The following is a 14,098-nucleotide window of genomic DNA, read 5'->3' on the forward strand; positions in this document are numbered from 1 at the left end:
GCAGTGGGGAAATTTATGTTCTAATAAAAGTGTGAAAAGTAAATTGAAATTCAGTCTGTGTACTCTTCCTTAATCTTCTTGGTAAATGATCGTTTCTCAGTGGTGTGGAGCATTTAATAAAGAAACAATATTTATTTCAAGAATATAGAGTCAACAATGATAACATTAATAAACACATCTAACACTTAATATAGATCTCTCTCTGAATCTTTTTACATGCCTATTAAAAAATATACTTCAGATAAAGAGCATAAATAAATCAATGATCGACCAAATCATCCATTTAAAAAAAAGGGTCTAAGGGCAGAAGGTTAACCCTTTGAACTCAATCAGTAACTGCACAGAGCTTATACACAGATCTTATACTCGTGCACACACACACACACACACACACACACACACACACACACACACACACACACACACACACACACACACACACACGGTTCCAAAACTACACAGTAGGGAAAGTTTATAAATGTTATGTATGTGTCACCTCAAAACTATACACTAGGGATATATTGATACCAGATATCGTTCTAATACCAAGCACATTTACTCGTATTCATATTTGCAAAAAAAGTGATTTAAGCATAGTGAAAAGAATGTCTACAGAAACCACTAGGTGAGTGAAAATAACAGCTCTTGAAAAACTCAATAGATCATTCTTGAAGATCAGCTTACTAAAACCTTACTCACTTTCAACAGAGTTAAGTGTCACATTCTGTGCCACATACTGGTTTGTGTAATTCCAAGTAGGTTACTCTTTTCTGTTTCATTATTGATAAATATAAAAAAAAAATGAATAAAAACTCAGAATGGTATCAGTGTGTCCCTACTACATACTGAAGTAAAGAGTGCATATTGAGAGAATGAACGGCATCTAAAATTTAGTACACACAACACACAAGAGCACAAACAAAAGACGTGTCATGCAACCTATTAATGCACATGAATGTATACACAACTATACACTCACATACATGCAGGCACACACTCCGTTCTAGCCAATAAACATAAATAAAAACTGTTCTAGGAATAACATAATATGAGGGTCAGCAGGTTCAACTTTTCAGTACACACACACACACACACACACACACACACACACACACACAAACCCTGAGGATGGGGTGTTTTTTTGCCAAACAAATATTCCAAGACTGGATTGGGAGCCTTAATTCTTCAGTCCATGTTTCTGATAAAGCTCCTATGGGCCTCCGCTGTAGGAATAATCCGCTTTATTGTGCATCACCAACTTGTTGTCCACAAAGTAGAAGCTGTCTGACTGGGTCTCGTACGGGTACCGGATCATCTCCTTCACTATAAAACCAAGTGAGGAAAACATCAGCTATCAGACATCTACACTGACTAGCAGCACAAGGTGCAATTCAAGAAACTCCATTGTTCATCTTTCTAATTGTTACAATCCTGTGATGAACATCCGTCTGAAAACCTGAACTTAATTGAGGAGTACACTTTTATGTATTTTTCTTTCATCATTCAACATTCTGGATCCAAGTAATTATTCGTTCCATCAGCAAACAGATTGTTCCCGTGTATGAATGAGTGTGTGAACATGTGCATCATGTGCCGATGGACTGGTGAGCCACTAAGGATAAAGGCTGTATTTCTGCCCCACACCTAGTGATCCTGGGATAAGTGCCGGCTACATCATGATCTTGACCGGGATAAAACAATTAGTAAAGATAAATGAATGAATAAACACTTATTACTCATTTATTACGTTAGAAATATCTGTCGGATCAGACCGATTTCAGATTGTAATTGTATTAGAATAAACTTCCTCACAGCATAGTATAAAATAGGTGAAAATAAAAAGCAGTGATTTCACAAAAACAACTGCCAGCAAGGTTTCTTCTTAAAACCTCATTGAAAAGCTGTTAAGACTTTAATAAGCTGATACATTTAACAAGGTTTCATGATTGATGTATTTTGATTTAGTGTATAGTGACACTAGTGGTCTGTGTGGTAATGGGTCAAACACAACTGACTTAACCGGATAGTGAGATATTCTTACACTACAATAATTAGTATGCACAAGAACTGGACCCAAATCAGCCCTTCAGAAGGTGTTAAAAATTCTGTGAATGTGGCCTCTAGTGGCCTTTTACATGGAAAACAAGCTAATAGGGTTAAATGGTGGTGCAAGTGAAAGGGCACTTACTGAGCTCCTCAGAGATGGGAGGGAATTCATAGATGTGCTCGCATGTGTTCTTGCTGCTGGGGATACAGAAACCAAACTCAAAGTCGAAGCTCTTTAGTAGCTGTCCTCGGAAGTAGTGCCTCTCGATCATACGGAAGTTGTTAATGGGAATGTCTCCTACTGTGAACTCCACCCTGCAGTGTTAGGGAGCAGGATAATTACACTTCAGGAAGGATTTTTGTTAGCCATGTGCTGAGACATTTGACTTCTAGTTAATAACTTAAATAAGACAACATATACCTTATTTATTCAAACGTTATTGTTCACCACTACTACACTAAATCTTAAATTTGTGTAATATATCCTGAAAATGTAATGAATGGATTGATCAAATTGTATGAAATTCAAAAAGTCATTTAGAACAAACTAGCAGGAAGCCATCACCTTAGCCTCTTGGGATGTTTTTAATGTCTGCACTTTCAGTTTGGATTTGATCAGAGAAATGAACCAGTGAAACGTGACGCCATGGACAGCACACATCGCAGGCTCAGAATAGGGTCAACTAGAACCATTATTGGTTCCTGTGCCCCGCACTTACGTAGCTCCGACTTGTCGTAGCCGCAGAAAGGCTGGAGTGAACTGGTAACGTACAAAGCGCCCTGCGTTGGGGTCAAGGTCCTTTCTTCTGTCGTCTGCGCTCTCTGTGTAGCACAAAGGAGGTGATATTACTGCCTACTGATTCTAAAATGTGCTTTTTAAGCACTGTATCTATATGGAAATCAGAGCAAGCCTTTCACAGTGTCTAGGTCTTGTGGGTAGAGAATGAAGAGCTGGAGAGGCAGGGGCTACAGCAAAAACTCACCCAGAGCAGGAGGCTTAGTGATCTCGAAAAGAACTGTCCCCGTCTCCATGTCGCGGATCTTGAACCTGGTGAACTCGATCTTATAGACATTATCCTCTGGACTACACAAGTAATCTGTGGAAATAAAATGAATCGGCCGTGAGATATAAGGAGTTTCTTTCAACAGTGTTACAGGAAATATTTAAAGTCATTAACAAAATTTTTATCATGCAAGTTATTAAGTCAATTATCACTCATAATAGTGTTAGAATGCATCACTATGCAACACTGATCCTTGTACTGGTGCCCTAGTAATGTTATAGTTATTAGTACCTGGCTAGTGTAAGTGTTCACCAGGACAAAAGGGTTGTGTTGATTTTATAGCATAGCATGTTCAAATTCTCAAATTCACAAAATCTGTTTGTTCAGTAACATAAGTTATGTTTTTATTGGAAAAGATGAATACTCATACCTGCTATTACTTAAAGGATAACAAGAACTAACTTGTTTCGTGGATGTTCCACACCATTAAATACAAAGTTTGAATACATTAACTACCTGCCCTCAAAAGGTACTTAGGGTTTTTTCCACACACTTAAAAAACAAAAAGAAAAAACAAAACTGTTTATCTGGGTTTGGTTAAATGTTTCCTACATGGTCCTACTTGGGACATATTAAGGCAAACCATAGTCGTATGGTCCTACATAAATCTTATAGGTTCTCCACAAAGGACAAACTACTGCTGGGGCCTATTTCAGGGCCCCAACAGTAGCAGCTTGGTGGTGCTGGGCCTTGAACCCCAATCTTCATTTCAACAACAACCCAGAGCTTTAGCTACTTGAGCCACCACAGTCCCTATAAATGTGGTACCACTTCACAGTTTTGTGTGTCATCCTTGTGCAGGGGCCATGCTAATCCTCCAGAAGTTCAAAGAGTACATAGTTTAACATGTGACAGCAAGGAACAGATGGGTATTAAGATAGTGTGTGTTTCCCCTGTGGTCCCTTGCTCTCTGGTTCTCCTCCCTCCCCAAAATGTGCTGGTAAATGGACTGGATATTCAAAATTGCCTCCAGGTGTGAATGGGTTTATGAATGATTGTGTGAATGATGCCAAGCAATGGACTGGAATCTCATCCGGATTGTGTTCCTGCTTCAGGCCCAGTGCTCCTGGTATAGATACCAATACCTCAATATGGTGTCATGTAATTGAAAATGTTACTCTTAATTGAGCATTACTCCTTACTTTTCATATCCGAATCCTAGAACAAAGTCAGGAAAACGACAGTGATCAAAACTGTGACACATTTTAATGTGCCAGACTTCCAAGACACATGTCTCTGCTCTTGTCAGCTCTCCCTTAAAGACTGAATCTAAGAAGCTTATAATCTTCACATGGGTCACATAGGGGGATGCTAGAAATAGCACACACTAGCACACACACAAAGTGATGTTTACTTACGCTTTGAGACATTTCTACGCACCATAATGTTGGTAGTCAAGACCTACGCCGTTATTTTAAACGCTTGACACGGATGAACACAGTACGAGTGATTGAGGAATTTGCAGTGTAATGACCCCTGACCACACAGCAGTAAATGAGATTCCAATGACATAGTAACAGAACTTCTTCCATTATCCTCTCCAAGAAAAACAGGCTTTATAATGTTACTTGATTATGGCTTACTGCCTTCTGAGTGAGCTGGGTACAAAAAGGAGGCACCAAACAAGCTAAATTTATCTAGCCTGTCTATACTAGCTTTAAACATCTCTTTGGTTGTTGTAATTAACACAGTGTGTACTACAGTACATGATGCACACTAAAAAAGAAGCAGTCATGAACTTCTTAGAATTAGAATTCATTTGCATATTTTGTGGCACACTGATTATTGCAGCAATGTACTTTGATACAGTCCATGCTAAAGCTGAAGCTAAAAACGAATCTTCCTTTTCAGGAGCTGCCATCATTTTGTAAAGTTTCACCCACATCCTAGCATCAGCAGATGCTGATTCAGCTCTAGCAGAAACTGTGTGTGGTGCAAGGAAATACGTGCTTCCTCCAGCAGCATCTTTACAAACTTCTGCTCAAGCTGAGCCACAGCTGAACACACGGAGAGAAAGGTGTCATCAACCTTCTTCCACATACATGCACTCAAGATGGGGAATGTGACCAGTTTTGCTCTCTGCAGACTCCCAGCCATGACTGGCTGAAGCAATACAACTAAACTTTTCTCAAAATCGTTCATTATAATTAATTGCTAGAAGACTATAATTGATTGTTCAGTGAAATGAAGGTGTTTAGAAATATGCCAGCTACAATAATATGGGTTTCATTTAGAATCGTTTCCTATTGTGTGATTTTGACTGGAATTGCACCTCAATTTCAATCAAAATAAAACAAAGAAAAGGCTGATAATAGGATTTTGAATCTAGATTTTTAAATGGCGTAACTGGGTTTGGTTGTGTGGCTGGCAAGGCCCAGGAATTAAAAGCTGTACGAGCTAAAAAATAAGCCCAATTTCTACATATTTGTTGATTTTTATGTTGGAAGGAGTCTGAAAACCCATGCAAATGAAGAACTAAAGTGCATCAGTCTCAGGATTTATAATCAGGAATAGTCAGGGAGTTATACCAATGCAACAGCAAAATCTGTCACATAACTAAAGAAGTAAAGTGTTCGAGTGAAGCCGTATTGTGGTTAATTTTTAAAATGTCTGTGTAAAGATATCAGAAACAAAACACAAGGTGAACAAATAAAAAGGAACAATTTCCCTACACAAGGCTTAAGGATTTGATCTTAACAAAAACACTTGCAAATCATCTCATCATCAATATCCATGACAACTGTTATGGGCATGACATTGTTTCTATGGCAACCGAGGCTTTTCATCAGTCCTCTGAGCAGCTGCCTTACATGATAAGACAGAGTGGTTTATTTTCTCTGGAGATGATTTGTGTAGTATGCTGCTCATAAGCGTTTGGCTTTATTTTGAGAAGATTCACAAAATTGAAGCTCAGTCCAGGAGCAAACTGTAAGGTAAAAACCCCAGCAAGTATAAAGACGTAAAATACATAGGAGATTTCCACTGTGGCTCATACATGTTTGCTGTTGTGTTAATAAATTGCATGAGTAAATTACAGAACTTGATGGAATGTTTTGAAATCTTTGATTTCAATCAAGCTTTTCTCACAAATTAATCACTAATGGAAAACATTAGTAGACAATATTGACACTTTGCTTTCAATTGGGTCACAATAGAGGTAATTTAGAATAAATGGCAAGCCCCAAAAAATGTCAGCTTGATTTTGATTTCAGCTTGATTCTGCAATCGAAAAAAAAAAAAAAAAAGACTGTATTTCTTATCTGGACACACAGAAACCTAATGTAGTTTCTAAAATAACAGGAACTATGTTTTTGCATCACAAATATTTTCTGAGAAATAATCAAGTTTATTTCCACTTAAGACTTGAAATGTACTGAAAATTTTAATACAAATTATATAGAAGGAAAATTTAAATGCAAACATCATTACTTCATGATGAGGTTGATTTATCAACCTCCTGTGGTGCCTCAATGTGTCCTAAAACAGACAGAATGAGGTAAGATGCAAGACGTCTTGGTACTTATTCCTGTCTGGCTGGCCCATAGATGCTGACAGCAGCCACACTTCATTTCCTCTAATACAGTCACCTAGCAACATGCCTTCTGATACCAATCCAAATTAAGTATCTGCTTTTACAGCCACCTGTAAATTCCAGGTAAACGAAGGAAACTATGAGCTGAACACGAGGCACCATTTACCTGTGCTGTAGGATATATATTATCTAACCAGAGTTTATGTGGATGGTGCTTTCCCCCATTGGCTTCTAATTCATTTTAGGATTCAGTTTAAGGTGTCAGTAATTGTTTTAAAGCTCGGTGCTTCTTTTTACCCGAATGTGTACATCAAAATTTGGCTAAATGATATAGACAGTATAAAATCGCCTCATGAACCTGATACTGTGGGTTCCACCGCTCCATGGTTGCTCATTTATGTGATACTAAAATCTCCATTTTATACCAAATCTTTATTTTTACACACATTTCTTTGATAAACACCTTAACCAAAAATATCCAACAACATATTTTTTCATAAAGTCTTCAAGCAACAAGAGAAAATTAAAGAATTTCCTCATATTTCACATCCAGATTCTCTGTTCCAGGATATTTTAGCTCTTCTGGACTTTTCTTTTGTAATTGCAATACTGATGATCTTCCTTCTTCACCTTTTTTTGAAACATTAATATTTTTTCATTCATTATCTTGTGGGGAACGCCTAATTTGTTTCTGTTTGATTTGGCATAAGCGCCAGATAAACGATAGCACACTTTCCACCTTTCTGTGCTTATCTGCTAAGTGTCAAACATTTATTACAGACATTTTACTACAACAAACAAACGAAGAAGCATGCTTAATTAATCACAGGCTCTGACTTAAATCAAAGCAGTCTGTGTTTTCTAGACAGGTGGTTTTAAATGAACGTGATCTAACCATTTGTTCTAATCACATTTCAGTCAGAGCTGTCAAATTGATTTACAGAGCGAAATAAAAGAATGTGGCATTAATTTCACCAAAGTGGTTGTGTTAAAACAAACTGCAAGTCTCACTCCGTTCATGACTCAGTCAGCAACAACCACCGGAGGCAGGATTACATTTACATTGGTGTTCACTACATTTGGCAGGCACCTTTATCTTGAGAAACTTAGAAATTTGAAAGCACTTCTCTATCAATGAAAACATCAATGTGCAAATTCTGTGAATTTAAGGTAGGAATACATCATAATGATGCAAGCATACGAAAAATGTCTGTTTTATACATCACAGGCATCGTTCATAAATGACATTTCCAAAAACCCAAAAATGACATAATGTACGGTTATAAGAAAATAATCCATGCTTGGGTGGCGTAATACAGTTTACTAAGGATTAGGTTTTTTTCATTTATTCATGGATGATGCATCAGCTATATCTAAAGCTACATGCATCAGCTACATCTAAAGTTACGGAACAAATGTGAGACAAGTTATGGCCCATTTCCTCGCAATCCTTTCTTTGTTTTTCTTTCCTGAAGTTAAGAATACAAAAATCCTGATGTTTTACCAAGATGTTTACCTGAGTCTTTATATTATGCGTTGGTTGTTTTCTCAAAAATATGCCTATTGTTTATTATTAGCTTTAGAATATGTGGTGTGTCCAGAGTCAAGTCCATATTAATGAGTTAGTAACTACAGAAATGATAGAATATCATGAATGAGTGCAATAAAATTAGCCCGTGCATTACATCTGCATTACAGCCACAACCACGGTCAGATTCACTGTTCTAACTAATTAACCAAAACCTTCTTATCAATCAGTTTTGAGATTCAACTGTGGTATAAGTAAAAAAAAAAGATTAAGTGATTACGTTTTGTTAAACAATGATTTATTTCATCCAAAATCAGTTAATCAATCCAAGTGCAGTTTAAGGTAGTTTAAAAAAAAATTCTAGATAATGGTAGACATTAACTAAACCATCTAGAAATTCATCTAGACAGCAGGTCAAATAATTCAAATGAGCACACCGAGTGTCTATGCTATCAAAGGAAAAGAAAAAGAGATAAAGAAGAAAAAAAGACAATATTGCTTCAAGCTCATTCCCATTGATCAATCTGTGTCAATAAATCTGAACTGTAAGGACCGGGCCAGAACCTGCCCCTCTTATGAAAGAGAGGATATCAGATAATGAAGAATACATGACTTGAGGAGTTCCATGCCAACTAAGAAGACAGGATGATGAGGTACCGCAGATACGAAACCATCAATCTGCCTTAAGTCAAGCAGTTTAGTGCTTTTCAGTTGAACTAAGGCCAGTTTTGTAAATGTGCTTCCAACACAAGCTACTTTTGTTCTAGTAGCATATGAATGATGTCTTAATGCTTTAAAATTTAGGAGAAAAGGGTTTCCTGAAGGTTCTTTGGATGAGTCACAGGAGTAGTTTCTTAAAGGGGTTTTACTTGGAACCTTTTCTAAGCAGGATGTGAACTGTTGAGAGACAAACTCAAGAATTATTTAAGGCTTCTCAACCCTGCTTTGGAGAACTTCCAGGTCCTGTACATTATAGTTTTACTGATCAAACACACCTACTTCAACTCAGGATTAACTAAAGTTAGAGCAAGTTAAATGCTAAAAATGTGAAGACTCTCCAGGTTCGGGATTAGTATCTGTGTTTTATGGTGCTAGATGCCACTTACTAAGCGTGTGCTTAAAGCAACATTGCAGTATTGATAGGCTATATGTTTTAGTGGTAATGTGGTGAGCTTATGAGCTGCAGGTTTGACCTACAGGAAGGAAAGGCGTTCATAGCCTGCTTTTATGCAACATTCTCACAGTCTGAAATAGACATAACTTCACTTCTCTGCTAGAGAAATTAAAAAGCTATTAAAAAGTCATCCTAATCAAAAGGATAGGAAAGATAGAAGTTTGGCATATTCTTTTATAGAAAGAAACCTTCAAATTTTAAGCAAAACAATTGAGACAAAATCAAAGACAAATGCAGCTGAGCCATCACGGTTTTAAAGGTTTCAACAGTGACACTGTGTCATGTGCAGTGTTGTATAAAGTGCTAGAAAGCAATACTTGAGTAAAAGTACAAGTACCGTACTAGAAAAAGACTTTGGTAGAAGTGAAAGTTACCTTTTAGAATATTACTCAAGTAAAAGTCATAAAGTATCTGATATATACTGTATTTAAGTTTTAAAAGTAATTTTCTGATATTTAATGTACTTAAGTATTTGAAGTAAAAGTAAAAAGTAAAATTTCAGTGATTTTCGGTAGGCATAAGAGCAGGGGCGGTTGTAGGATTTCATCTTTGGGGTTTTAGCCCTCAGTGAGAATTTAAAACAAGAAGAGTTTTATATTATATATTATATGACTACATCGTAAACCAAAAGTTATGGTATTATTAAATGCCAAAAGTGGACACCAACATTTTTATGCATGATGTAATGATGACTTGAATCAAATCAGTTCATGTATGTGTGTATTCTCTACAAACAGTGTGTCCAATGAATGCAGTCATTAATAAACAAATATTCACAAGACAAAGACAAAATCAATAAATGTTATTTTTATTAAGTATTGAATGGATTGTTTGCATTAATATTTTGTTTGTGCTATCAACTCTGGTAATAAGAATAGTGACATTTCACTGCTTTTAGTTGCCATCTTTGCAGGATCAGGATCATTATACTGGCATTACTGTACTAGGATCCACTTAGTCCCTTTTTGAAGAAAGAGTCACTGTTAATCAATTCAAATTTCTTCTGAATGATCACATGCAGTATGTACTACTGATGGGAGCAGTCATGCCCAGAATGACCATACCCCCCACCCCCCGGGGTCACTGAATGGTTTGATGAGGACAGAAATAAAATGCATGATATGTCCTTCACAGACACTAGAACCTAATCTAATTAAAAAGCTAGATGGCACTTCCCAGATCCATCATCAAAACTTATGCACCGAAGTGCTGTTACAGCTGCTTTTTAATTGGTCACCCTTTTAGATTATATAATATTAGACACTACATGCACCTTAACAACAGCCCTGCACAACATTTTCCATAGTCTATGTATAGAGACCAAAGCGTGGTCCTCTGGTGGCCAGTATGTTGCTCTGACTATGAAACTAACAACACATCGCTGAGCTCAGTTAAAAAAATATGACAAATATTCATATGAATTTCTGTTCTGTGTTTTGGAGTTAATAAAGAGCAGTTTAATTAAAAAACTCTCTTAATCTTGTTGCCAAAAATGTACAGATACAAACATTACCTGCTGAAAGAACTATATAGAAGCACCAGGATAAGATTCTCCTCAAGTAAACGTCATGAATTTAGGCAAGTATAAACAGGGTGGCTTGAATTTACATGAAGACTCCACAATGTCTGCATCCAGTATGTACTGTATGCAATACACACTATAAAAGGTCATCACAATATTTATACAGCAGTTAAATATTAAATATGAGGTGGTGTGATTTATACGTGTAGCATCTGTAAAGGATAAATGCAGAATCTGCTTGTATGGCAAGTAAGATTAACTGATTTTGTGCTCAGTCTAATCCTGATCTTCTTAGCATGTTACTCAAATGCTGAGACCTGGAATTAGACATATAACTTCTTTAATTAAACTTGGGCCAAAAGCCAAAGCAAAGACGGTAAAAAAAAGGTTCCATAATGAAAACACCAATATGAGAAAACATTCACAAATGAGAAATGTTAACCTTTTTCCTTAAATTATGGAATTTTTTCCTATTTAATTAATTCAATTAGTTTAGATTAATTGATGAAAAAAATGCATGAATAAATCAAAGTTTAGTCAGCATCAGTGAATCAATGCATTTTAATCCTTCAAAAGCTATATCAGAAAGTTCATTCATGCATCTCCAGTAACTGTTCAGGGACAAATAAGAGCTAAAGCCAATGCCAAAAAACAATGGAAACAATGCACGAAAACACTCTGGATGAGAAGCCAGTTTATCATAGGACACCATGCATACACACATTCACACCTAGGGCAGATACAGTATAGACAATCCACCTACATTAGTGGTTTGTTTTTGGCAGGAAACACAACCAAAATTTCACACAGTGAACTAAGCTCAGGGCTGAACTGTGAGGTAATGGCAATGCTAACTGCTGCGCCAACATGCAACATACAAAATTGTTACCGAATATTGTACAGAAATATGTTTGCTGATATCCAAGAAAATCTTTTCATCTCAGGGAGTTTTTTCCTTGCCACCGTCTCCTCAGGCTTGCTAGTTAGGAAAAGATGTTAGACATAACTCAAATTTAAACTTTCATTTTTTTTATTCTGTTTCATTCTGTTTTATTTTTTTTATTCTTCTTGGGGCCTTGCTCAGGGACCCAGCAATGGAAGCTTGGGGGACCAGAGATTCAACCTCTCAATCTTCCGATTAGTAGTCCAACACCTTAACTACTAAACTAACACACTTGCTAACACACCACCACACAAGTAAACCACAAAAAAAGATTTATTATGCTGTAAAAAACTAATTTTCTAATCTGATTTCTTAGAGCTCCTCTGAACTTAAAAACCTAATTTGCCACAATTTCAGCATCACGTACCTCCCATACAACTCATCAATCATGTAGCTTCGTTGATAGTTTGGTTAACAAACAAAATAAATATCATCAATAGTAAAGATTAATAATAAGGCTTAAGGGTGTTAAGTGCTCTACACAGCAGGGTTCCTGTGTTATTAGCTTATCTAAAGTTGAGTAATCAACACGATTTCAAACTGAAACATGTCGTGGTTTATTCATGCAAGTGCTGGGTGCCTTGTGGTTTAATGAGCACCTCCATGTCAGAACAAAACCTGACTGCTGTGTCATTAGAAATCACTTTCATGTAAGGTTTATCTTTAAACCCGGTGTGCACATGCTTGAGCTGATGTTTAAGGGGAATTAACTCTAACTTGAGCACATTTAAAATTTGTAATAGTCTACATAAAACCCTGTATAGAGCAGTGTAGATTATTCTGAATTAATTTGACTTACTGTATGCTGATGCACACTAAAGTGTTCAGTCAAGTCAAGAGCTTCTATTGTCATTTCAACCATATATAGCTGTTGCAGTACAGTTACAAATTACTGCTGACATTTTCATCTGTCATGTCATGATTAGTCATTTCTTAAAAAAAAAAGAAAAAAAGTCACATATATGCCACAAATCAATCTCTCTCTCTCTCTCTCTCTCTCTCTCTCTCTCTCTCTCTGATATATATATATATATATATATATATATATATATATATATATATATATATAAAATCTCCCACATACAAATCCCACAAAAATCCTGGACTCTAAGGAAAAAAAATCCTCTTTTTTGTTGTATATAATTTTTTATATTACCTATTTTTTTCTTTACCTAAGAAACTGAGTGTATTCCTGACTGTTCATGTGTAACACAAACAGTATTTATTACCAATACACTATAATATACTACTGAGACCCGGAGGACCGTTTGAGTCTGACGTCACTTCCGTGCGTCCAGTTTAAAGGCTGTTTACAAGCTTGACAGCTAAAAGGTTTGTTTGTATAAAGCGATAGCTAAAACGGTCACACACTTATATGTTTAATTCCTGTAAATAAGCTTTTTAACCTGCTACTGAAGGGAAGTGTCCGAGCCCAGGAGTGAGATTAGAGTTGTTTTAGCTGCCACACTTACTGTCGGTGATCCTCTGCAGGCCGAGGACGTCCTCCGGCGTTATCACGGGCTTCTCCAGCAGCTCATCTTCTGTACTACACGGCTGTCCTCCCTCGGCCCCCTGTTTCACTCTCATTGCCCAATTCTTCTCCGGGTGCAGTGTGTGTGTGTGTGTGCGGTATAAAGCCGTATGGATCAGATCATCCGCTTGATTTACTTTACCAACGGTCAACACGGGTTGCCAGATTGTGATAAATGTATTTTATGGAGTATTTGTCTGTAATCCGGGATTAACAGAAATATTCAGTAGTATTAGTATTAGTGAGTCTACCAACGAAACACCATGTTTACATGATGCAAATCCAAACGACTCAAGTCCGAGTTCAGACGTCCAATCTGGCAACACCGGCTTTTGTAACACTAACGCTGTGCATTTTCTCCTCATCCACTTACGGGGTTAAGAGTGGATTTATCCCGCCTCCAATACTCACTGGCTGTAGTGATTGGGTGATATTTTCCATATCGATTTGTGATTGGACGTTATTTGGTTCAGGCTCGAGGAAATGGAAATGAAATGTGGATCAGGTTAAAATTAGTTAAGGCATTTTAAGACAAAATGTTGGGATTCTAAAAACTTCAAATCACTTTAAATCACGCATAGGAAATATTTTAATATTAAACACTAACATGTATTTCCCCAGCATATTTACACTCTGACACCCCTATAGTGGATCATACCATTTTTGATTGTAAAAGGAAAACTACAAAAGTTTTGAAACTTAGCTAGCTAACCTGTAATTTAAATGAAACTGTAGTTTAATTAAAAACAAGTGTAGTG

The 14,098-nt window shown here is 36.7% G+C and overlaps 1 protein-coding gene and 1 pseudogene across 2 annotated transcripts; both read right to left on the reverse strand.

Annotated features, from left to right (window-relative positions):
- Positions 1-105: 105 nt before the first annotated feature.
- Positions 106-13,707, reverse strand: unc119a (unc-119 homolog a (C. elegans)). 2 transcript variants are annotated; one of them, XM_027148169.2, is made up of 5 exons: positions 13,282-13,707; positions 3,030-3,143; positions 2,766-2,868; positions 2,189-2,361; positions 106-1,323 (listed from the first exon to the last, which is right to left on the reverse strand). In XM_027148169.2, exons 1-5 carry the CDS (start codon positions 13,394-13,396, stop codon positions 1,211-1,213), a joined length of 618 nt encoding a protein of 205 aa, XP_027003970.1. In that variant the 5' UTR covers positions 13,397-13,707; the 3' UTR covers positions 106-1,210. The 2 variants fall into 2 exon arrangements, with proteins under 2 accessions (XP_027003970.1, XP_027003971.1); XM_027148170.2 differs by having other exon boundaries at positions 13,216-13,349.
- Positions 3,866-3,960, reverse strand: LOC113643777 (annotated as a pseudogene).
- Positions 13,708-14,098: the final 391 nt, after the last annotated feature.

Source organism: Tachysurus fulvidraco, chromosome 11 (assembly GCF_022655615.1).
Source record: "Tachysurus fulvidraco isolate hzauxx_2018 chromosome 11, HZAU_PFXX_2.0, whole genome shotgun sequence".
Taxonomy (NCBI): domain Eukaryota; kingdom Metazoa; phylum Chordata; class Actinopteri; order Siluriformes; family Bagridae; genus Tachysurus; species Tachysurus fulvidraco.

Coding starts and splice junctions, on each gene's coding strand:
- unc119a (XM_027148169.2), bottom strand. CDS start 13,396: ATGAGAGTGAAACAGGGGGCCGAGGGAGGACAGCCGTGTAGTACAGAA. Junction 2,869..3,029: donor CACTAAGCCTCCTGCTCTGG/GTGAGTTTTTGC, acceptor TGTGCTACACAG/AGAGCGCAGACGACAGAAGA. Junction 2,362..2,765: donor CTACGACAAGTCGGAGCTAC/GTAAGTGCGGGG, acceptor CTAACACTGCAG/GGTGGAGTTCACAGTAGGAG.